Source organism: Pongo abelii, chromosome 20, assembly GCF_028885655.2.
Source record: "Pongo abelii isolate AG06213 chromosome 20, NHGRI_mPonAbe1-v2.0_pri, whole genome shotgun sequence".
In the NCBI taxonomy this organism is placed as follows: domain Eukaryota; kingdom Metazoa; phylum Chordata; class Mammalia; order Primates; family Hominidae; genus Pongo; species Pongo abelii.
The window spans coordinates 52,880,049-52,903,834 of NC_072005.2; the positions used below are offsets into that span (position 1 = coordinate 52,880,049).

Consider the following 23,786-nt stretch of genomic DNA (forward strand, 5'->3'; position numbering starts at 1 on the left):
GCAGCTTGCCAGGGTGGTACCCAGTGTGGAAGGTGTAGAGGGGCCAGATTTGGGGTTTGAGGGCAGAGAAACTGAGATTTCTGGTAGCTTGAATGTGGGATATGATGGGCAGAAGGAGGGCATAGCACGGGAAGGGAATAAAGTGGCTTGTTCTGTATGTGACTGGATCCCAGCTCCTTGCACCAACCCGGGCTCCTGCACCCCTCAGCAGGCCCAGGGATCCCCAACCCCAGGCCAGAGCCAACTCCATGGAACCCAAAGTGCCCAAGCTCCCCAGTGAATGAGGCTCTTAGTGTATCACCGCCCGTCAGGCCTGGCCTGGCATCCGGGTTTCTCCACCCGCAGGGTGCAGGGGCCACATTGGTGGGTTCCAGATTCCAAGTTCCAGTATTTGGAGGAGGTGGCAGAGGAGGGCTCCCACCCCACCGTTTTCATCTTTCACCCAAGATTTGCACAGATTTCATTTTAATGACAGTCCACTGTCTGTTTGTTAGTTAGTTTTGAGATAGAGTCTCACTCTGTTGCCCAGGCTGGAGTGCGGTGGCAAGATCTCAGCTCACTGCAACCTCCGCCTCCTGGGCTCAAGCCATTCTCCAACCTCAGGCTCCTGAGTAGCTGGAACTACAAATGCCCAGATAATTTTTTACATTTTTAGTAGAGACGGGGTTCCACTATGTTGGCCAAGCTGGTCTCAAACTACTAACCTGAGATGATCCACCTGCTTCAGCCTCCCAAAGTGCTGGGATTACAGGCATGAGCCACCACACCTGGCCGTCCAGCCACTGGTTTTAAAAAATGTTTGACACTGGGCACAGTGGCTCATGCCTGTAATCCCAGCACCTTGGGAGGCTGAGGCGGGTGGATCACCTGAGGTCAGGAGTTGGAGACCATCCTGGCCAACATGGTGAAACCCCATCTCTACTAAAAAAAAAATACAAAAATTAGCTGGGCGTGGTGGCAGGCACCTGTAATCCCAGCTATTCGGGAGGCTGAGGCAGGAGAATCGCTTGAACCCGGGAGGTGGAGGTTGCAGTGAGCTGAGCTCGCACAATTGCACTCCAGCCTGGGGGACAAGAGCAAGACTTCATCTCAAAAAAAAAAAACAGTGGCTGGGTGCAGTGGCGCATGCCTGTAATCCGAACACTTTGGCCTGAGAGTTCTACACCAGCCTGGGCAACATAGTGAGATCCCTTGCTTACAAAACAAAACAAAAACAAAAACCTTTTCTAATTAAAAATAGCTGGGCATGGCCAGGCATGGTGGTGGCTCACTCCTGTAATCCCAACACTTTGGGAGGCTGAGGCAAATCACCTGAGGTCAGGATTTCGGGACCAGCCTGGCCAACATGAGGAAATCCCGTCTCTACAAAAAATACAAAAATTAGCCAGGCCTGGTGGCAGGTACCTGTGTGGGGAAAAGAAAGAGAGATCAGATTGTTACTGTGTCTATGTAGAAAATGAAGACATAAGAAACTCCATTTTGATCTGTACTAAGAAAAAATTGTTTCTGCTTTGAGATGCTGTTAACCTGTAACTTTAGCCCCAACCCTGTGCTCAAAGAAACATGTGCTGTAATGAATCAAAGTTTAACGGATTTCGGGCTGTGCAGGATATGCCTTGTTAACAATATGTTTGCAGGCAGTATTCTTGGTAAAAGTCATCGCCATTCTCCGTCCTTGATTAACCAGGGACACAATGCACTGCGGAAAGCCACAGGGACCTCTGCCCAAGAAAGCCTGAGTATTGTGCAAGGTTTCCCCGCACTGAGACAGCCTGAGATATGGCCTCATGGGAAGGGAAAGACCTGACTGTCCCTCAGCCTGACACCTGTAAAGGGTCTGTGCTGAGGAGGAGTAGTGAAAGAGGGAGGCCTCTTTGCAGTTGAGATAAGAAGAAGGCTTCTGTCTCCTGCTCGTTCCTGGGAATGGAATGTCTCGATGTAAAGCTGACCATTCCCATTCGTTCTATTTTGAGCTAGGAGAAAACCTCCCTGTGGCTGGAGGCGAGATATGCTGGCAGCAATACTGCTCTGTTGCCCTTTGCTACACTGAGATGTTTGGGCAAAGAGAAACATAAATCTAGCCTACTGCACGTCCAGGCACAGTACCTTTCCTTGAACTTACTCGTGATACAGATTCCTTTGCTCACATGTTTCCCTGCTGACCTTCTCCCCACCTGTTGCTCTGCTACACACCCCTCGCTAAGATAGTAAAAATAATGTTCAATAAATACTGAGGGAACTCAGAGGCTGGCGCCTGTGCAGGTCCTCCGTATGCTGAGCGCTGGTCCCCTGGGCCCACTGTTCTCTCTCTATACTTTGTCTCTGTGTCTTATTTCTTTTCTCAGTCTCTCGTCCCACCTGATGAGAAATACCCACAGGTGTGGAGGGGCTGGTCCCCTTCATGCCTGTAATCCCAGTTACCGAGGAGGCTGAGGCGGGAGGATTGCTTGAACCTGGGAGGCAGAGATTGCGGTGAGCTGAGATCATGCCACTGCACTCCAGCTTGGCGACAGAGTAAGATTCTGTCTTTAAAAAAAAAATAGCTGGGCATGGTGGTGCACGCCTGTGGTCCTAGCTACTCAGGAGGCTGAGGTGGGAGGATCGATTGAGCTCAGGAGTCTGAGGTTACAGTGAGACATAATCACACCACTACATTCCAGCCTGCGAGACAGAGCAAGGTCCCAAATCTTAAAAAAAAAAAAAAAGTTTTATTAGAAAAAGTTTGAGCCAGGTGCAATGGTTCACGCTTGTAATCCCAGCACTTTGGGAGGCTGAGGAGGGTGAATCACCTGAGGTCAGGAGTTCAAGCCCAGGCTGGCCAACATAGTGAAACCCCACCTCTACTAAAAATACGAAAAATTAGCTGGGCGTGCTGGCACACACCTGTAATCCCAGCTGCTTGGGAGGCTGAGACAGGAGAATTGCTTGAACCCGGGAGGTGGAGGTTGCAGTGAGCTGAGATCGTGCCATTGCACTCCAGCCTGGGCAATAAAGCAAGACTCTGTCACAAAAAAAAAAAAAAAAAAAAAATTAGAATAGAAAAAAAAATGAGTAAATAACATTTGGTAAAGCTTGTTTCATGAACATATTTTTCTATACACACATAGGTTGTTTATGAAATATTATGTAGGTAGGTTTATAGCTCCATAAACAGGCATCCCTCAGAATATAAACCTAATCTATTCCCAAAAAAGTGTTATATAGAAAATTTGGGGATAAACCATTTTTTTATTTATTATTATTTTTTTGAGACGAAGTTTCACTCCTGTTGCCCAGGCTGGAGTACAATGGCACGATCTCAGCTCACTGCAACCTCTGCCTCCCGGGTTCAAGCAATTCTCATGCCTCAGCCTACCAAGTAGCTGAGATTACAGGTGCACGCCACTAACCCAGCTAATTTTTGTATTTTTAGTAGAAACAAGGTTTCATCATGTTGGCCAGGCTGGTCTCGAACTTGTGACTTCAGGTGATCCATCTGCTTCACCTCCCAAAGTGCTGGGATTACAGGAATGAGCCACCTGCCCAGCTTTTATTTGTTTATTAATTAATTATTTATTTATTTATTTATTTGAGACAGAATCTTGCTCTGTCGCCAGGCTGGAGTGCAGTGGCCTGATCTCGGCTCACTGCAACCTCTGCTTCCCAGGTTCAATTGATTTTCCTGCCTTAGCCTCCTGAGTAGCTGGGACTACAGGCGCTTGCCACCATACCCAGTTAATTTTTGTATTTTTACATCCATGTTGGCCAGGATGGTCTTCATCTCTTGACATTGTGATCCACCCGCCTCAGCCTCCCAAAGTGCTGGGCTTACAGGCGTGAGCCACTGAACTCGGCCCCGGCTTTTATTTTAAGCAGAGAAAATAATGCACTTCCAGCTTCATCCAAAAACACTAAACAATTTCCTAGAATATCAATAAAAGACTCTTAAACACCTATATAACAGCCCACCACGGATTATGGCATAGTAGAAAGCATTTAAAATACCAATTACCTAATTATTCAACACTTAAACTCATGAATGATTATGTTTGTGTACAATACAAAACTATTCTGCACAGAATCAGATATAAATTATATTTTCCTTCCGCAGTGCAATGATCATGGGGCATAACTAAACAAACAAACAAAAAGATACTAAAGATACCATCTATAATTGGACCCAGGTCAGTGGTGCCTCCAGGCAGCTGGCCAAAGTCAACACAGGGGGTTTGGAAGCGGAAGATAATATCAACAATGGCTAACGCATTCAACGCACAAAACAGAATCCTGTTAGAACAGGTGAGAAGTAGGGCTGGGTGCAGTGGCTCACACCTGTAATCCTAGCACTTTGGGAAGCCAAAGTGGGAGGATCACTTGAGTCCAGGAGTTTGAGACCAGTCTGGGCAACATAGTGAGACCCCGTCTCTACAAACAAAAATTAGCGGCCGGGCGTGGTGGCTCATGCCTGTAATCCCTCATTTTGGGAGGCCAAGGCAGGCAGATCACCTGAGGTCGGGAGTTTAAGGCCAGCCTGACCAACATGGAGAAATCCTGTGTCTACTAAAAATACAAAATTAGCCGGTCATGGTGGCGCATGCCTGTAATCCCAGCTACTCAGGAGGCTGAGGCAGGAGAATCACTTGAACCTGGGAGGCAGAGGTTGCGGTGAGCCGAGATCACGCCATTGCACTCCAGCCTGGGCAACAAGAGCAAAACTCCGTCTCAAAATAATAATAATAATAATAATAATAATAATAATAATAATAATATTTAGCTGGATGTGGTGGTGTGCACCTGTAGTTCCAGCCACTCAGGATGCTGAGGCAGGAGAACTGCTTCAGCCTGGGAAGTTGAGGCTGCAGTAAGCCATGATAGCACCACTGCACTCAGCTTGAGCAACAGAGACCCTGTCTCAAAAGAACGGGTGAGATACAACAGCAGCATAGTCCTTTTCTTTTGAGGCGGGGGCAGTGAGACAGAGTCTCGCTGTATCACCCAGGCTGGAGTGCAGTGGCGTGATTTCCAGTCACTGCAAACTCTGCCACCCGGGTTCAAGCAATTCTCCTGCCTCCGCCTCCTGAGTAGCTAGGATTACAGGTGCCCACCACCACACCCAGCTAATTTTTGTATTTTTAGTAGAGACGAGGTTTCACCATATTGGTCAGGCTGGTCTCGAACGCCTGACCTCAGGTGATCCACCTGCCTCAGTCTCTCAAAGTGCTGGGATTGTAGGCGTGAGCCACCGCGCCCGGCCAGAATAGTCCATATTCTGAACTTACACAGGATGTAAAACATTTGCAGAGTGGGTTTTTATCCAAATAGCTATTTTGGGGTTTCAAGGAAATAAAATAATTATTGGGACAATTTGGATAGTGAGAGTTGGGATATGAAGGGATGCTGCATTCCTATGTAGGTGGTCACAAAGGAAAAAAAATTGTTACCATGAGTTGTGCAAATTTTTGTTGTTGTTGCTCTTGAGATAGAGTTGTGCTCTGTTGCCCAGGTTTGAGTGCAGTGGCACAATCTTGGCTCATTGCAACCTCCACTTCTTGGGTTCAAACGATTCTCCTTGTGCAGATTTTTTTTAAGAGATAGGGTCTCAATCTGTTGCCCAGGCTGGAGTGCAGTCATATAATCACAGCTCACTGCAGCCTTGAACCCTTGGGTTCAAGTGATTCTCTCGCCTCAGCCTCTTGAGTAGTGGAAACTCCAAGCATGTACCAACCACCACACCCAGATTGTAGAAGAAATTTAACTGGAATGCACACATGGCAAAATGCAAGTGATTTGTGTACAGGTTCATTAACTTTTCCAAATGCATCCATCTGCGGAATCACCACCCAAATCAAGGTAAGATATTTGCTTTATCATAGAAGGTTCTTTTGTGCTCCCTTCTGATCAATATGCTATTTTTTTTTGAGACGGAGTCTTGCTCTGTCGCCCAGGCTGGAGGGCAGTGGCGCAATCTTGGCTCACTGCAAGCTCCGTCTGCCGGGTTCACGCCATTCTCCTGCCTCAGCCTCCGGAGTAGCTAGGATTACAGGCGCCCGCCACCATGCCCGGCTAATTTTTTGTATTTTTAGTAGAGATGGGGTTTCACCATGTTAGCCAGGATGGTCTCGATCTCCTGACCTCATGATCCGCACACCTGGGCCTCCCAAAGTGCTGGGATTACAGGCATGAAGCCACCGTGCCTGGCCCCATATTCATTCTCAAAGGTCACCACTGATCTGATTTCCCACCATAGGCCAGTTGAGCATGTTCTAGCCCTCCTCTAAATGGAACTATACAGCATTTACCGTCTCTGGCTTCTTTCTCTCAATAAATTATCTGAAATGCATTTCTGTTGCAGTGTAGGTCGATATCGCTCTTATTTATTCCTGAGTAATCTTCCATTGTATGAATGTACCAGTGTATCCAATTGATTTGTTCCCAAATTTTGGCAATGATGAGTACAGCAGGTAAACATTTGTGGACACATTTCTGTAAAAGCAAAAGTTTTCATTTCTCTTGGGTAAATACCCAGGAGTGCAACTCCTAAGCTGCATGGTAAATAAATATATATTTTATATATATATATATATATTTTTTGGAGACAGAGTTTTGCTTTTGTCACCCAGACTGGAGTGCAATGGTGTGATCTCGGCTCACTGCAACATTCTGCCTCCTGGGTTCAAGTGATTCTCCTGCCTCAGCCTCCCAAGTAGCTGGGATTACAGGCATGCGCCACCACGCCCGGCTAATTTTTGTATTTTTAGTGGAGACGGGGTTTCACCATGTTGGCCAGGCTGGTCTCGAACTCCTGACCTCAGGTGATCCATCCACCTCGGCCTCCCAAAGTGTTGGGATTACAGGCATGAGCCACTGCACCCAGCCTGTATTTTTTAACTTTATTAAGAAACTGCCCAGTTATTTTCCAAAACAACTCAGCCATCTACTAAAGGAGCACCAACCAAGAGATGAGGAGTCCTGTTGTTCCCCATCCTCCCTTGGTCTTGTGTATAGTGGTGTCTACTGTGTATAGTGGTGTCTATTCTACTGTGTATAGTGGTGTCTCATTATGGTTTCCCGTGGTGTTTAAGAGACAGGGTCTGGCTGGGCATGGTGGCTCACGCCTGCAATCCCAGCACTTTGGGAGGCCCAGGTGGGTGGATCATTTGAGGCACCGGTCTCTACTAAAAATACAAAAATTAGCTGGGCATGGTGGCAGATACCTGTAGTCCCAGCTACTTGGGAGGCTGAGGCAGGAGAATCGCTTGAACCTGGGAAGCGGAGGTTGCAGTGAGCCAAGATCGTGCCACTGCACTGCACTCCAGCCCAGACAACAGAGCCAGACTCCATCTCAAAAAAAAAAAAAAAAAAAAGCGACAGGGTCTCACTCTGTTTGTTGCCCAGGCTGGAGTGCAGTGGCACGATCATGGGTCACTGCATCCTTGAACTCCTGGGCTCAAGGGATCCTCCCCACCTCAGCCTTCTGAGTAGCTGGGACTCCAGGTGTGCACCACTGCACCTGCCTAATTTTGTTTTGTTTTGTTTTTGAGACGGAGTTTTGCTCTTTCACCTGGGCTGCAGTGCAGTGGCACAATCTCGGCTCACTGCAACCTCTGCCTCCCGGGTTCAAGCAATTCTTCTACCTTAGCCTCCCGAGTAGCTGGGACTACAGGCGCCCACCACCATATCCGGCTACTTTTTGTATTTTTAGTAGAGACAGGGTTTCACCATCTTGGCCAGGCTAGTCTTGAACTCCTGACCTTGTGATCAAAGTCACAAGGCCTCGGCCTCCCAAAGTGCTGGGATTACAGGCGTGAGCCACCGTGCTTGGCCTTAATTTTTGTATTTTTTTGTAGAGACGACGTCTCACTATGTTGCCCAGGCTTGTCTTGAACTCCTGGCCTGGAGCGATCTCAAAGTGCTGGGATTACAGCTGTGAGCCCCCACGCCCAGCCCAGTGGTGTTTCTTCATGAGCAGATACTGTCATTGTAGTGGCCAGTGCTTTTAAGTCAAATTCTCAAGAACACCTGATTAAATAGTTGACACTCAATTTTATTGCTAAAAAAAGTCCTCTGGAGTGACAGCAGGTATTTGTCCTCAGCCTCGCCCCAGAGTCCCTGGGAGTGCTTCTGTTATTGTGGAGGGAATAGGGGATCTGGGAACAGGGTGGGACATACCATGGGGACAGGAGGTCACAGAACACACACACACACACACACACACACACACACACACATCCCCCCACAACTACAGCCGCCAAAATAATCAGCATGATGTTGCAACATCCCCCCAGTGGGGGCTAGAATTCTCCATGGTGACCTGTGACCTGCTCCCCGAGACAGGGGAGGCCAGGCAGGTCACGGTGGGGACGCAGCAGAACATTATTTCTCCATCTTGCTGTTTTCTAGCCTTGAGTTGGGGACATGAGTGAGAACTGGGGGTTTTGAGGAGTAACCCTCGTGAACACATGTACTCCAGCAGCCAGGCATCCCAGATCTCCTGTCCAGGAGGGGGCTGGGGCCCCTGGCTCCCCAGAGTGTGCAGGCAGACCCCCAGAGCCCTAGCTCATCCATTTATCCAGTCCTCATAATCCAATGTCCAATGAGCGCCCCCAGCAGGGCAGGGAAGGTCCCTGCTGGAGTTTACATAACTGACTCCTTCTCAGAGGCGGCCGTGGCATCCCCTGCGGGCCCCCGATAGTGTTTGAGGAGGGGGTTTCCTTCCTCAGTGGGGACTGGCAGCGGATCCAGGGGCAGCTCACTCTTCACTTGTATCAACTCAGGCTCTGTGCTTCTCGACTCCGTACGGTCCACATAATTTTGGAGGAGTCCTGCCCCCAGAGCGTCACCTTCTACATTGAGGACGGTACAGGACCGGTCGCTAAAGGGGTAGAAATGACAGCAAAGTAAGTGGGAGGGGAGAGGGTAAGAGGGAAGGAAAGGGCCAAGGCCTAAGCCTCCTGCTTCTCTCCCCCTGGAATCTAAAAAGTAAAAATTAAGAGTTGGAGTCAGCCTGGGCAACATAGTGAGATCCCGTCTCTATATATATTAAAAAAAAAAAAAAAAAATTAGCCAGGCATGGTAGTGCACACCTATAGTCTCAGCTACTCAGGAGGCTGAGGCAGGAGGATCGCTTGAGCCTGGGAGGTGGAGGCTGCAGTGATCACAACCATGATCACATCACTACACTCCAGCCTGGGCGACAGAGCGAGACTGTGTCTTGAAAAAAAATTATAATTCACCTATCATAAAATTAACCTTTTAAAAGTGCCATCTTGGTATTTTTTAGTATATTCAGACTTGTGCAACCATTGCCACATTGCCAATAATTAATTCCAGAAAATTTTTTTTTTTTTTGAGACAGGATCTCACCCTGTCGCTCAGGCTGGAGTGCAGTGGCACAATCTCGGCTCACTGCAACCTCCACCTCCCAAGTTCAAGCGATTCTCCTGCCTCAGCCTCCTGAGTAGCTGAGATCACAGGACAGGCATACACCACCATACCCGGCTAATTTTTTTATATTTTTAGTGGAGACAGGGTTTCACCATGTTGGTCAGGCTGGTCTCAAACTCCCAACCTCAAATAATCCACCCGCCTGGGCCTCCCAAAATGTTGGGATTACAGGCATGAGCCACCGTGCCTGGCTGCTTTCCAATCTTTATACTTTTAATAGCTTAATCATGATAGCAAATAATTATGTAGCAATTACTGCTTACTGGGGGCTGCTCTAAGGGAGGTGTGTCTGTTATCTAATCCTTAGGGAGAGACTCTTCTCCCCGTTTTACAGATGGAGAAACTGAGACGCAGGGAGATTAAGCACTTCCCGAGGTCATAACAGTGAATGTTGGAGCTGGGATGTGAACCTGAGCAGTCTGGCTGAAGAGTCTGCTGTATTCACCACACAGACGCCCTACTTTTCTGACATCCCTCTTAGAGCCACAAAGATGCCATTCCTTGCCTCAGGAATGCTCAAGGTTCCCCCCATTTTCTCCAGAATTCCTTCCTTCTTCTCTTCCTCTTCTGTCCAGAGGCTCTAAGGACTCTCACTCACTCATCCTCTTTCCCAGGGGTACCCCTGGCCCTGCCCCAGTCTCCAGACCCACACTCACACTAGCCAGTCCACAGCCAGGATCAAGGAGATATGGTCGACCGGGAGGTTGACTGCTTCGAGGATGATGGCCAGAGTGAGGACACCTCCAGCAGGGATGCCCGCTGCCCCGACGCTGGACGCTGTGGCCGTGACCCTGAGGGAGAAGGTGGGAGGTTAGGCAGATGCCTCTCTTGTGGGAGAAGATGGGGGTCAACTGGGGTCCGGGGGTCCCATCCGCAGCCCCCTGACACTCACAGGATGGTGATGATCTTTACGAAGTCCAAGGACTGCTGGCTGAGCTGTGCAATGAACACTGCGGCCACGCACTGGAAGAGCGCGGCACCGTCCATGTTGACGGTGGCGCCGATGGGCAGGATGAAACGGCTGATGTGCTTGGCCACGCCATTATTCTCCTCCACACACTTCATCATCAGCGGCAGCGTGGCGGAACTGCAAGGAATGGAGGAGCTGAGTTAGGTTAACCTGCGGACCAGGGCTCCGCCCACCCTCCAGGTCCAACCCAGGTGAGGCCCCGCCTACCCCACCCCAACAGGCCAAAGCCCCACCCACCCCACCTAGTAGATCCCCACCAGAGCCTGCCTAAGCAAAGCCCTGTCACCCAACCAGCCAAAGACTGGTCTGGGTGCAGGTCTGACCTGCACCACCCACCCAGCTGAAGCCCCGCCCACCCATATCACCTGCCCAGCCAAAGCCCCGCCCACCAGATCCTGCCCATACCACCTCCCCAGCCTGTCCCTTGGCCCAAGGCCCCCTGCATCTAACCTAGACTCCCTTTCCCCCCTACCATGTCCAGACTCCACCCCCAGCCCTCACTTGCTATATCTAAGCTCTTTTCCCACAAGCAGGCAGCACTAGGGAACTCAATACCAGGATTACAAAATCTATGAGTCGTGGAACCCCTGGGAGAGTATAGACTACTACCTCCCAAAATACCCACACAATTCACACCTAAATTCTAATGTCTGGGTCCTGCTGACTCTCACCAATAATACACCAAGAATTACTATTGTCTTGGAAGGGGACGGGGTCAGCAGGGACTAATGAAATGCCCAGGAGAGACGGTGGAAGGAGTTCTGAGGTTGAATCAGAGCAGAACTTAAGAGCCCCCCAGGGGCCGGGCATGGCGGCTCACACCTGTAATCCCAGCACTTTTAGAGGCCGAGGTGGGCGGATCACTTGAGGCCAGGAGTTTGAGACCAGCCTGGCCAACATGGCGAAACTCCGTCTCTACTAAAAACACAAAAATTAGCTGGGTATGGTGGTGGACACTTGTAGTCCCAGCTACTCGGGAGGCTGAGGCAGAGAATCACTTGAACTCAGGAGGCAGAGGTTGCAGTGAGCTGAGATCACACTACTACACTCCAGCCTGGGCAGCAGAGCGAGACCCCATTGTTTAAAACAAAAAAAAGAGTGCCTCCAGGGCCATGGGGAGGCAGTGTAAGAAAGTGGGAAATAAATCTCTAGGGCAATCATTTCCTATCTTTTTAAGGGCGGGGATAAATCCAGGACCTTATGAAAATCTCCTGAAGTATGGCCCCTGTACCCAGATACAATGTCCTGGGCAGAGAAAATTTCATCCACTCCATGCTGCTTAGCGGATTAAACATCCCACCCTAGCCCACCCCAAGGCCGTACCTGGAAGAGGTCCCAAAGGCAGTGGCCAGCGGTGTCACGATGCCCCACAGGAAGCGGTAGGGGTTTTTGCGGGTGAAGAGGAAGTAGATGAGGGGCAGTACCAGGAGCCCGTGGATGGCGTGGCCCAGCAGGCAGCACAGAATGTACTTGCCAAGGCGGGCAAAGAGTAAACCCACGTCCTCCATCTCCACGATCTTGCCGGCCACCAGGAACATGATGCCCACAGGGGCGTACCTGATCAGTAACACAGGAGACAGCTTGTTGCCTCTTCCACGGGCCCAGTGGCCAGGCGTGAGGCTCAGCACCCTGCCCACATCTTCCAGCCTTCCTGAGGTCAGGAGAAGCCCCAGCAATGTGTGCTTCAGCATGAGCGCCACTCCCAGGCCCGGCCCCTGAAGCCCCGTGCCAACCTCATGCTCTCTTTCCCCTCAAAGGTAGAGCAGCCGGGAGATAAAAGTCTCCATGCAGGCCAGGCGCGGTGGCTCATGCCTGTAATCCCAGCACTTTGGGAGGCTGAGGCGGGCGGATCACCTGAGGTCACGAGTTCAAGACCAGCCTGACCAACATGGAGAAACCCCGTCTCTACTAAAAATACAAAATTAGCCAGGTGTGGTGGCGCATGCCTGTAATCCCAGCTACTCGGGAGGCTCAGGCAGGAGAATTGCTTGAACCAGGGAGGCAGAGGTTGCTGTGAGCCGAGATCATGCCATTGCACTCCAGCCTGGGCAACAAGAGTGAAACTCCATCTCAAAAAAAAAAAAAAAGTCTCAGTGCTTCCATCACCACATGAAGCAGTCACCAGATTTGGACTTCACATGTGAGCCAGAAAGAAATGTCCATCAGTGTGCGCCATTCACACTTCCTGGGTTGGTTTGCTATGGCAGCTATCATGACTTGAGCCAATATGCTCTCTGCAGATGATGAAAGATAAAGAGGCCAGGCACAGTGGCTCATGCCTATAATCCCAGCACTTTAGGAGGCGAAAGCAGGAGGATTACTTGAGGCCAGGAGTTCTCGAGATCAACTTGGGCAACACAGCAAGACCCAGTGTCTTTATTTTACAAAAAATAAAAATAGGCCAGGCACGGTGGCTCATGCCTGTAATCCCAGTATGTAGTGAGGTGGAGGCAGACAGATCGATTGAGCCCAGGAGTTCAAGACCAGCCTGGGCAACATGTCTCTCTCTCTCTTTTTTTTTTTTTTTTTTTTTTGAGACAGAGTCTCTCTCTGTCACCCACGCTAAAGTGCAGTGGCATTATCTCGGCTCACTGCACCGTCCACCTCCCGGGTTCAAGCGATTCTCCTGCCTCAGCCTCCCAAGTAGCTGGGACTATAGGCGCGTGCTACCACGCCCAGCTAATATTTTGTATTTTTAGTAGAGACATGGATTTTCCGTGTTAGCCAGGATGGTCTCGATCTCCTGACCTCGTGATCTGCCCGCCTCAGCCTCCCAAAGTGCTGGGATTATAGGCATGAGCCACCGCGCCCAGCCACCCAGTTTCTTCAACAACAACAACAAAAATTAGCTAGGCTTCGTGGCTGGGGTCTGTAGTCCCAGCCACTTAGGAGGCTGAGGTGGGAGGATCACCTGAACCCAGGAGGTCAGGGCTGCAGTGAGCTGTGATCATGCCACACTGCACTCCAACCTAGGTGACAGAGCAAGATCCTAGCTCAAAAAAACGTTTTTTTAAATTACTATTATTATTTAGACAGTCTCGTTCTGTTGCCCAGGCTGGAGTCTAGTGGTGCAATCTTGGCTCACTGCAACCTTTGCCTCCCAGGTTCAAGCAATTTTCATGCCTCAGCCTCCCGAGTAGTAGCTAGGATTAAAGGTGTACACCACCATTCCTAGCTAATATTTGTATTTTTTTGTAGAGAGGGTGTTTTGCCATGTTGGCCAGGCTAGTCTCTAACTGCTGGCCTCAAGCAATCCTCCCACCTCAGCCTCCCAAAGTGCTGGGATTACAGGTGTGAGGTACCAAAACCAACCAAAAAACACATTTTTAAAATAAAAATTTGAAGGCCAGGAGCGGTGGCTCACGCCTGTAATCCCAGCACTTTGGGAGGCCAAAGAAGGCGGATCGCTTGAGGTCAGGAGTTTGAGACCAGCCTGGCCAACGTGGCAAAACGCTGTCTCTACTAAAAATACAAAAATTAGCTGGGTGTGATGGTGAATGCCTGTGGTCCCAGCTGCTCCGGAGGCTGAGGCAGGAGAATCACTTGAACATGGGAGGCAGACGTTGCAGTGAGCCGAGACTGTGCCACTGCACCTCCAGCCTGAGCGACAGAGCAAGACTCCGTCTCTAAATAAATAAATTAATTAAATAAATACAAATTTTAGAAAGGCCATGGCCTGGGTCTTAATAACAACTCCCAGGTATGAAGCATTTTCGATGTGCTCTGCCCTTGAACATGATGTTGAATCTTCCCAACAACCCCTGGAGGGAGGTCCTATGAGTCAGATTGCGGATTACACAACACCCAACAGACTCCTCACAGGAATGCTGGGAGGATGCAGTGAGATGCCAGTCGAAAGGAGCTAAAGCTTTTTACAGACAATAAGTGATCTATAAACTTCAGGTGGGGTTATCATCACCCTCTCCTGCTGTGAAGAGCCCAGGGATGGCGCCAAGCCAAGAGGACTCCCAAGGCCGGGTGCAGTGGCTCACGCCTGTAAGCCCAGCACTTCGGGAGGCTGAGGTGAGCAGATCATCTGAGGTCGGGAGTTCAAGACCAGCCTGACCAACATGGAGAAACCCCGTCTCTACTAAAAATACAAAATTAGCCGGGCATGGTGGCGCATGCCTGTAATCTCAGCTACTCGGGAGGCTGAGGCAGGAGAATCGCTTGAACCTGGGAGGTGGAGTTTGCGGTGAGCCGAGATCGCGTTATTGCACTCCAGCCTGGGCAACAAGAATGAAACTCCATCTCAAAAAAATAAAATAAAATAAAATAAAAGCCTCCCAACATCACTTCCCTGGACTACTGGATCATCGGTCGCCCATCAATCATCGCTGACTACTAATCTCCCCAGTCCCTTCTTGTAAGTCACAGAAGAAAGGCATATTTTCTCAGCCACTTGTGCAGAGAGGGGAAGCTAGATACCCAAGTTCTGGCCAGTGGGAAGTATCCAGAAGTTATACAAGCAAAATGCCCAATAAATATTAGCTATTAGGATTTACTGTAGGCACGCAATAAGCTGGGCACTGTCCTAAGACCTTCCGTGTACCGTATTAACTTTCTTTTTTTTCTTCTTGAGACAGAGTTTTCCTCTGTCGCCCAGGCAGTGGCATGATCTCCGCTCACTGCAACTTCCACCTCCCAGGCTTAAGTGATTCTCATACCTCAGGCTCCCAAGTAACTGGGATTACAGGTGGGTGTCCCCACGCCTGGCTAATTTTTTTGTATTTTTAGTAGAGACGGGGTTTCACCATGTTGGCCAGGCTGGTTTTGAACTCCTGACCTCAAGTGATCCACCCATCTCAGCCTCCCAAAGTGCCGTTCCCATTTTATAGATGAGGAAACTAAAGCAGAGAGGGAAAATCACTTGCCTAAAATCACATAGACAGGGAATGGTCAATGCTGGATTTAAATGCAGGTCATCTGGCTCCAAAGAGTGAATAGAGGGTGCCCCATCCCAAACAGAATGCCCCGCACCTGCCTCTGGCAGCAGACCGACCCTCCAACCCCACCCACCCCCAGCCTCCTCTCCCACCACCTACCACATGATCCAGGAGACCAGAACCATGGTGGCCTCATTGAAGGAGTTGAAGAAGCGGATAAGCAGCTCCCCTTCAGGCCCCAGCTTCCGCAGAGCCACACCAAAGACGATGGCAAACACTACCAAGCCCAGGATGTTCATGCCCTCCACCTCCTGCCCCACAGGCACCTGTGGGCAAGGAACAGATCGGGGTGGAAGGGACACTCAGTCTACCTGCACAGTCACTGAGGGCCTGTCCTTGGCACCACTGGGACCCAGCAGAGACAAGGCAGCCCTCGGACCCCTTCCTCCCAAGGCTCCCAGTCCAGGTCCAGGGGAAATATATTAGTCATCAGGGATGGCCCAGAGTAGGTGGGGCTGGAATAAGGGAGCCCAGGGGAGTGTGGGAACCAAGAGAGGGCAGTGCCAGCTTGGGGAGTAGGGGGCAGTCAGGGGGGACTTCCTGGAGGAAGGAGCATCTGAGCTGAGACCTGGAGGACAAGAGGAGTGAACCAGGTAAAGAAGGATGGTAGAAGGATCTACAGAGAGGAAGCAGAATGTGCAACAGCCTAGAAATGAGTGCAACTTGGGCATTCAAAGAAGAACCATAATCTACTGTGGCTAGAGTAGAATGATCTGGGCAGGGTCACTAGTTAAGGATGGGCAGCCAGGCGGGCTGGCAGGGGTTTGACCTCACAGGGACCCCTTGGTCATAGACTGTAGCAAGGAGACTGGACTTTCTCCTGAAGGCACTGAGGCACATGGCAGGGCTCTGGGTATTGCAGAGATACGGTCACATTTGTGTTTTGAAAAGATCCTCGGGCGGAGCACGGTGGCTCACACTTGTAATCACAGTACTTTGGGAGGCTGAGGTGGGTGGATCACCTGAGGTGGGGAGTTCGAGACCACCCTGACCAACATGGAGAAACCCCATCTCTACTAAAAATACAAAATTAGCCGGGCATGGTGGCACATGCCTGTAATCCCAGCACTTTGCGAGGCGGCCAAGGTGGGCAGATCACTTGAGCCCAAGAGTGCAAGACCAGCCTGGGCAACATGGCAAAACTCAGTCTCTATAAAAGATATGGAAATTAGCCAGGTGTGTTATAGTCGCAGCTACTGGGAAGGCTGAGGTGAGAAGGATCACTTGAGCCCAGGAGGTCGAGACTGCAGTGAGCTGTGATCGTGCCACCGTACTCCAGCCTGAATGATGGAGAGAGATCCTGTGTCAGAAAAACAACAACAAAAACCTCTGGCTGGCTGCCAGTTTGAGCAGGTTGAGGGTGGATGGAAGGAGGCAGGGAGAGTGCAGCATGGAATGGGGTTGGGGGGTGAGGGATAAAGGGAGAAAGGAAGAGCCTGGACGCCTGGGGTGGGAAAAGAGGGGACAAAGTAGAGACCTATCCAGAAGGCAGAAAAGACAGAAATTGGGGAAGGACTGCAGTGTCAATCAAATTCCACAGCAAAGACTGAGGCAGAAATAAAACCAAAAAATTACAGCAATGGGCAAAGAGGTAGAGCCCCCACTGCCTCCCACTGCTCTCACCTTCACCCTGGTTCCGGTGATATTCCTCTCTTCATAGGTGGTAGAGTACTGTAGGTAGGGTTGGGAAGAGTCAGTGTCCATCGTTACCAGGGCCTCCCAACACCATGCCAAGTTAACAGTGCCCAAAGCCTGCCCTTCCACATCCTTTCAATGTGATCTCATTTCATCTGCTGGCAACCCCATGAGGCAAGATGATCAATACCCCCATTTTCCAGAGGTGGAAAACCGAGGCTCAGAGAGGTAAACACATTTGCCCAGAGTCACACAGCTAGAATTAAAACTCACAGGAGGCTCTGAGCCTGTATTCTCATTGACATGCATTTTTCCAGGCACTAACCAAAATCAGGTAGCAAGGGCTCCCCCTGGCTGGCATCCCTCCCTGTCCACCCCCATCCCCTCAGGACACCCCCTCATGAGGACTCACTGAGCGAAAGGCTGCTGACACCAGGTTGGAAGGGAAGATATTTCTGCAGAGACAGATGCACAGAGGGTTATTAGATAACATAGTGGGAGGGCAGCATTGTCTGAGAGGCTGGGTTGGCGTTTTAAGGCAGTGAGTGGAAGCTTTGGGGCCCCGTCTGCACCCAAACGCAGCCCCTACTTATGCCTCAGCCCGGCAGGGTTGGAACTAGGCTTGCACCCATTTGCAGGACGTGGGGAGTCAGCCTCCTTCAGCCCCAAGAGGCTGGCGTGCTAGCCCTGAGGCATTGTGGGTTCAGGGTGAGGAATGCTGGCCTCCCACGGCAGGCCAAGGCAGGTCACCCCGGGCCTCAGCTCCACCCCATGCAGCAAACTTAATACCCTGGACGGCTTGCATCAGCCACTTCCTCCTGGAGGGCCTGCCTGCGGCTCTGAGAATATGGGGGAGGATCTGGGTGTGTTGGGAGGCAGTGGCGGGGAGGGAGACAAGGGACGGCTTCATATCTCATGAATATGCATCTGTGTTTACAAGGCTACTCTTACTCTTGTGTGACAGTGTCTGCCTTGAGATGAAAATAGTAGCTAAGGCCAAGGCGCCGTGGCTCTTGCCTGGAATCCCAGCACTTTGGGAGGCCAAAGCAGACTGATCGCTTGAGCCAGGAGTTGAAGACCAGCCTGGGCAACATAACGAAATCGTGTCTCTACAAAAAATACAAAAATTAGCCAGGCATGGTGGCGTGTGCCTGTAGTTCCAGCTACTCTGGAGGCTGAGGTGGGAGGATCACTTGAGCCCGAGGAGGTTGAGGCTGCAGTGAGCCAAGATCACGCCACTGCATTCCAGCCTGGGACTGAGTGAGACTCTCTCAAAAAATATATATATACAGCAGCTAAGCCATCTGCAGCACCTACCATGTGGCAGGCAGGCATTTTGGCCTGTGCTTTACATAAATTAACCCATTTCACCCTCACGACAGCCTTGGGGATAAGCACTATTACCCCATTTTATAGAAAAGGAAGCTGAGGCCCAGAAGGGTAAAGAAAATTGCCCAGCTGGGAAAGGCAGAGCTGGGATTTGAACCCAGCCAGCTGGCTCCATAGCCCCAACCACTCCACATGCTCCCTCTCACCAATGACCGGTGTACAGCCAACGCCATGTGTCCATATACAATGCCATGTGTCCATATACAATCTGTCAAATGTTAACGGTTTGGGTGCAGGTTAAGGTTCAGCAGTATGGGACAGTGTCCATGGATGGCCAGCCACGCGTCACAGTACAGTAAAATAACGTCATGGTAGAGGAATGAGTTTGGCCAGGTGCGGTGGCTCACGCCAGTAATTCCAGCCCTTTGGGAGGCTGAGGTGGGCAGATTACTTGAGGTCAGGGGTTCAAGACCAGCCTGGCCAACATGGCGAAACCACATCTCTACTAAAAACACAAAAATTATCCAGGCGTGGTGGCACAACCCTTTAATCCCAGCTACTTGGAAGGCTGAGGCACGAGAATCACTTAAACCCAGGAGGCAGAGGTTGCAATGAGCCAAGATCGCGACACTGCACTCCAGCCTGAGCAACAGACTGTCTCAAAAAAAAAAAAAAAAAAAAAAATCATGAGTTTATTGGTGTGTGACCACATAGGTGTGTATGTGAGTGTGTATTGTGTGCTCTTGAGCCTGTGTTTAGATGTTGGCGTGGCTGGTGGCATCACTGAACGGCTGTGCTACAGGGGTCTTAGTACACAGTGAGCATGTGTATGACCGCTGGTATCTGGCCATGTGTTTGTCGAGATGTTACAGCCTCAGCTGAGTGTCTGCGTGCCTGTGTCCAGCTGTGTGTCATTTGGTTATAAGCCTGTGTGGTCGGCCAAGTGTGAGCTACAGCTGTTTTGGCACGCAGGGGAGGCCTGTGCTCATAAACAGCCTCGGAGTGGGTGTGCCTGCCTGAAGGTCCTCCTGTACCACCCAGGCCCAGGCTGGGCCAGGACCCAGCTAATCTCCTCCCGCCAGAAGGTGCTCCCAGGCTTCAACTCAGGACACCAAGCCTGCCCCAGTCTCGCATCTCAGCCTGCACTGACGCCCCAGAGGCTGGGGAACCCTGTTCCGTGACGCATCATTTCCTTCCCCCAACTTCCAGGAAGTCCCCAACCTGGAGACACTGAATCAGCAAGCCCTAAAGGCAAGCGCATGGGGGCCTCTGCCCCCCTGCCCTCCTCAAAGTGGGGGAGGCCATTCTTGGGGCGCGGGGCAGAGGCCAGGGGAAGGAAAAGAATCTGCTCCCTTTTCTAACTGGTCCTCTTCTGGGCTGCCTGCTAGGGGGTGGCCCAGACAGAGGACGAAACGGGAGGGAAAGGCAGGGGTGGCAGGGCTGATCTAAAAGATAAAGGGGAAGCGGCCAGACCCCAGCTGAAATGGGCGGGAAGCGGAGGCCGAAAACAGAGCCTAGTTATGTCCGAGTGACACGTGGTGTGGGGGTGCCCCAGGGCTGGGAAGAGGGCCTGGTGGGAGTTACTCAGATCTCAGATCCTTACCCAGGGAACCCAAACTCTCCGACTCTGGCCCCATATTATATCTAGAAGCCCCATCTTGGGGCCCTTGACCACGCAAAGATTCCCCCCGCGAAAGTTCCTCCTGGGGTCCCCTCCCCTCAGTGTCTTTCTCCCCTAGGCAGACCCTCCTATGTCTCCCCAAATCACTTTTTTCTCCCTCTATAAGACCCCACTTATGTACCCAGGCCCCCAAATTTAGAAACCCCCTTCCCCAGGAGACTAGACTCACATTCCCGAGGGCTGGAGCTCCCCTCAATATCCTGTCGAGTTTTCCTAAGACTCTAGAGGGAAGTCTCTGCTCCAGGGGCCCCAAAGCCCGGTCCTGTCCACGTGGCCACTCCCGCCATCCCTAACACTCTTCCCCACCTCCCAGGGAAGCGGGATCTGACCTCGCAAGATCCAGAAACGAATCGAGCACCTCCTTGCTGGGGGCATTTTCGGCACTGCCCGCGGCTCCCACCGAGGCGTTGATGGCGGCGGAGGCGGCGCCCGGCTGCAGCGCCAGAGCCAAGCCCACTCCGAGCGCCGACGCCAGCAGCGTGGTGACCAGGAAAAAGAGCAGCGCCCAGGCGCCCAGGCGGCCGAGCGCGCCGGGGTCCAGGCTGGCGGCGCCGCCGATCAAGCTGCACACCACCAGCGGCAAGATGATCATCCGCAGCAGACGCAGGAGCAGCTCGCCCGGGAAGACGAAGGCGCTCAAGCGCTCCGGGCCCAACGCCAGCGCACCCCCGGCTCCCGACACCCCCAGTCCCAGCGCCACGCCGGCCACCACGGCCACCACTGTCAGCAGCACAAGCAGGTTGGCTCGAAGGCAGCGGCGCACCTGGTCCCGGGAACCGCAGTAGCCGCCTGCTGCCGCGCCTTGGTTCTCGATGGAGGCCAGCGCCAGGTCCCCGTTGGCGGTGGGCTCCGCCGCTGCGAGCCCCTTGGAGTCTCCACGAGGAGGATCGGCCACCATGATGGGAAGCACCGGGGTTTCTTAGCGCCTGGAAGCTGGCTGGGAGCGCTTGGGCTCCTTCCCAGGACCCGACGTTCCTAGGACTGAGTTGAGTAACAGCACCTGGAGACTGGAACTTTGGAGGGCTCCTTAGAGTTGTGAGTTCACGGCACTGAAGTTCCTTGGCTCTTGGAAGCTGGAGTGTTTAAATTCCCCAGGCTGGGCGCTGAGGCTTCTCTGCTCTGCCCCGTGTGCCAGATGTCCGAAAGCTGGGAGTTCGGAGCGCCTGGGTTCCTTGGCCCTAGGAGCTGGGAATACAAGAGTTTCTCTGGGTGGGACGTGGGGCCCTTGGCTCCAGGAGGTTGAGTGCCCCCAGATGGCGGAGGTCTGCAGAAGGCTAGGTTCTGGTGGCGCAGATCCCGGACGCCTGGATCCGGGAGGCGGGGACCCCGGGTGCCTTGGTCTTGGACACTGAGAGCTGGGGTGCCAGAATCGGGGGGCCGGGAAGCGGAGCTCCGGGACCAGGGGACCCAGGCTCTTAGGTCCGGGAGGGTGGGATGCGGGCCCCTGTGTACGGAAGGCGGTGGTCTGGTGTCCGGGAGTAGCGGTTACCAACCAAGAGAAAGCCTCCCGGGCGTGCCGCGTGGCTCTGAGCCCGTTTAGCGGAAGCTGCCGGGGATAAGGGTAGGGGGCGGGGCTTGAGAAGGCGGGGACCGACCTGCGGGTGCCGATTGGCTGCAGAGCGTTCGGAGACTGGGCGAGTAGGGGCGGGGCTGATACCCGAGATGGACCAGGTCCCCCACAGAAGGCCGAATAATAATGCCCATCTCCAGGAGCCGGGCCCAGAGACGACGGGGCGGGGCCAGGAAGGGGCGGGGCCTTGGGAGGGTGCTGTTTCCCGCCAAAGGAATTGGGTTGTGGGTTGGAGCCCTTAAACCACAGGGGTTCGTTCCCTGGTGCCAGGGTCGCTAGAAAGCTCCGGTGGTCCTCGGGTGATTCATTTGCAACTCAACTCAGCTTTGGAACTCCTCAGCCCTGAGTTTGGTCTTTAGTTGCCTCTGAGAACTTTCATTCCTCGAATATAAAGTGCAGATGATAAAAGCTTTTGTCTCATATGATTGCTGTAAGATTTAAATAAAATTGATGTATTTATTTAGGGAGCCGTGGCTCACGCCTGTAATCCCACCACTTTGGGAGGTGAAGCGGGCGGATCACTTGAGGTCAGGAGGTCGAGACCAGCCTGGCCAACATGGTGAAACCCGTCTCTACTAAAAATACAAAAATTACCCGGTGTGGTGGCACGTGCCTGTAATCCCAGCTACTGGAAGCCTGAGGCAGGAGAATCGCTTGAACCCCAGAGGCAGAGGAAGTCATTCACCTTGAGGCCACACCTAGAGAGGATGACACGTGCATGCCCACCTCCCAAGCCCCTAACCGCACCCACTCTGCTGCCTCCCCGAATTCTCTGTTAGTGGCCGTTTGGGAGGTTAACAATGAATCATGATTCCTTACTCCACCTGACAGTGTTTAAATCCTCATTCCTTTCCCATCTCTAGCCTGTTCTGTGACATTTCAGGCTTTCACACTTGCTCTAAGATTGTAGTGGTAATGTCAGAAGCTTCCTCCTACAGCAGCTGTGAGGCCTCAGGTAATTTACAACCTCTATGAGGTTCAGTCTTCATATGTGTAAATGGGAATAATAATAAGTCATACCACCTTGAGTGTTGCAAGGGTTCAAATGAGATAATACGGCCGGGCGCAGTGGCTCACGCCTGTTATCCCACCACTTTGGGAGGTGAAGCAGGTGGATCACTTGAGGTCAGGAGTTCCAGACGAGCCTGGCCAACATGGCAAAACCCTGTCTCTACTGAAAATGCAAAAATTAGCTGGGTGTGGCAGCACATGCCTGTAATCCCAACTACTCCGGAGGCTGAGGCAGAAGAATTGCTTGAATCCAAGAGGCAGAGGTTGCGAAGAGCCGAGATCTCACCACTGCACTCCAGCCTGGGTGATAGAGCAAGACTCCACCTCAAAAAAAAAAAAAAAAAGGTATTTATTTGTGCTTTAAAATTTTTTGTTCTTTCTCTCTTCTTTTGTTTCTAACAAAAATGCCCTTCAGAAGAAAGTCAAATACTACTGCTACGATTGCTGTTATTCTTATTATTACTGAAGAACAAGCTGGATGCAGTGGCATGCACCTGTAGTCCCAGGTATTTGGAAGGCTAAAGCAGGAGGATCCCTTGAGGCTAGGAGTTCCAGGCTGCAGTGAGCTATGATCGTGCCCACGATTAGCCACTAGACTCCATCCGGGGCCACATAGTGAGACCTTGTCTTTAAAAACATGAAAATAGGCCAGGCATGGTGGCTCATGCCTGTAATCCCAGCACTTTGGGAGGCCAAAGTGGGCAGATCATGAGGTCAGGAGATGGAGACCATCCTGGCCAATATGGTGAAACCCTGTCTCTACTAAAAATACAAAAATTAGTTGGGCATGGTGGCGGGCGGCTGTAGTCCCAGCTACTTGGGAGGCTGAGGCAGGAGAATCGCTTGAACCCAGAGGGCGGTATCGCACCACTGCACTCCAGCCTGGACGACACAGTGAGGCTCCATCTCAAAAAAAAAAAAAAAGAGTTTGAGACCAGCCTGGGCAACATTTCGAAAGCTCATCTCTACGAAAGAATACAAAAATTAACCGGGCGTGGTGATGCACGTCTGTGGTCCCAGCTACTCAGGAGGATGAGGTGGGAAGATCACTTGAGACTGGGAGGTTGAGGCTGCAGTGAGCAGAGATCGCACCACTGCACTCCAGCCTGGGCGACAGAGGGACACCTTGTCTCAAAAAAAAGAAAAAAAAAATAGAGAGGGGAAAAGCAAGGTGCAAGAAAGTGTGTACAGAATGGGGAAAAGCAAATGAACATAGCATCT

At 51.6% G+C, this 23,786-nt stretch overlaps 1 protein-coding gene across 1 annotated transcript; it reads right to left on the minus strand.

The window, feature by feature from the left end:
* Positions 1 to 8,002: 8,002 nt before the first annotated feature.
* On the minus strand, positions 8,003 to 21,956 carry SLC1A5 (solute carrier family 1 member 5). Its single transcript, XM_002829451.6, has 8 exons — positions 20,314 to 21,956; positions 17,387 to 17,429; positions 16,963 to 17,010; positions 15,439 to 15,605; positions 11,717 to 11,950; positions 10,316 to 10,510; positions 10,080 to 10,214; positions 8,003 to 8,851 (listed from the first exon to the last, which is right to left on the minus strand). Exons 1-8 carry the CDS (start codon positions 20,880 to 20,882, stop codon positions 8,614 to 8,616), a joined length of 1,629 nt encoding a protein of 542 aa, XP_002829497.3. The 5' UTR covers positions 20,883 to 21,956; the 3' UTR covers positions 8,003 to 8,613.
* Between the last annotated feature and the right edge of the window lie 1,830 nt (positions 21,957 to 23,786).

Excerpts from the sequence above, each read along its gene's own strand:
- SLC1A5 (XM_002829451.6), bottom strand. The coding sequence starts at position 20,882 with ATGGTGGCCGATCCTCCTCGTGGAGACTCCAAGGGGCTCGCAGCGGCG. Across the intron at positions 17,430-20,313 it reads TCGTTTCTGGATCTTGCGAG|AAATATCTTCCCTTCCAACC; the intron begins GTCAGATCCCGC and ends CTGTCTCTGCAG. Across the intron at positions 15,606-16,962 it reads TCACCGGAACCAGGGTGAAG|GTGCCTGTGGGGCAGGAGGT; the intron begins GTGAGAGCAGTG and ends CCTTGCCCACAG.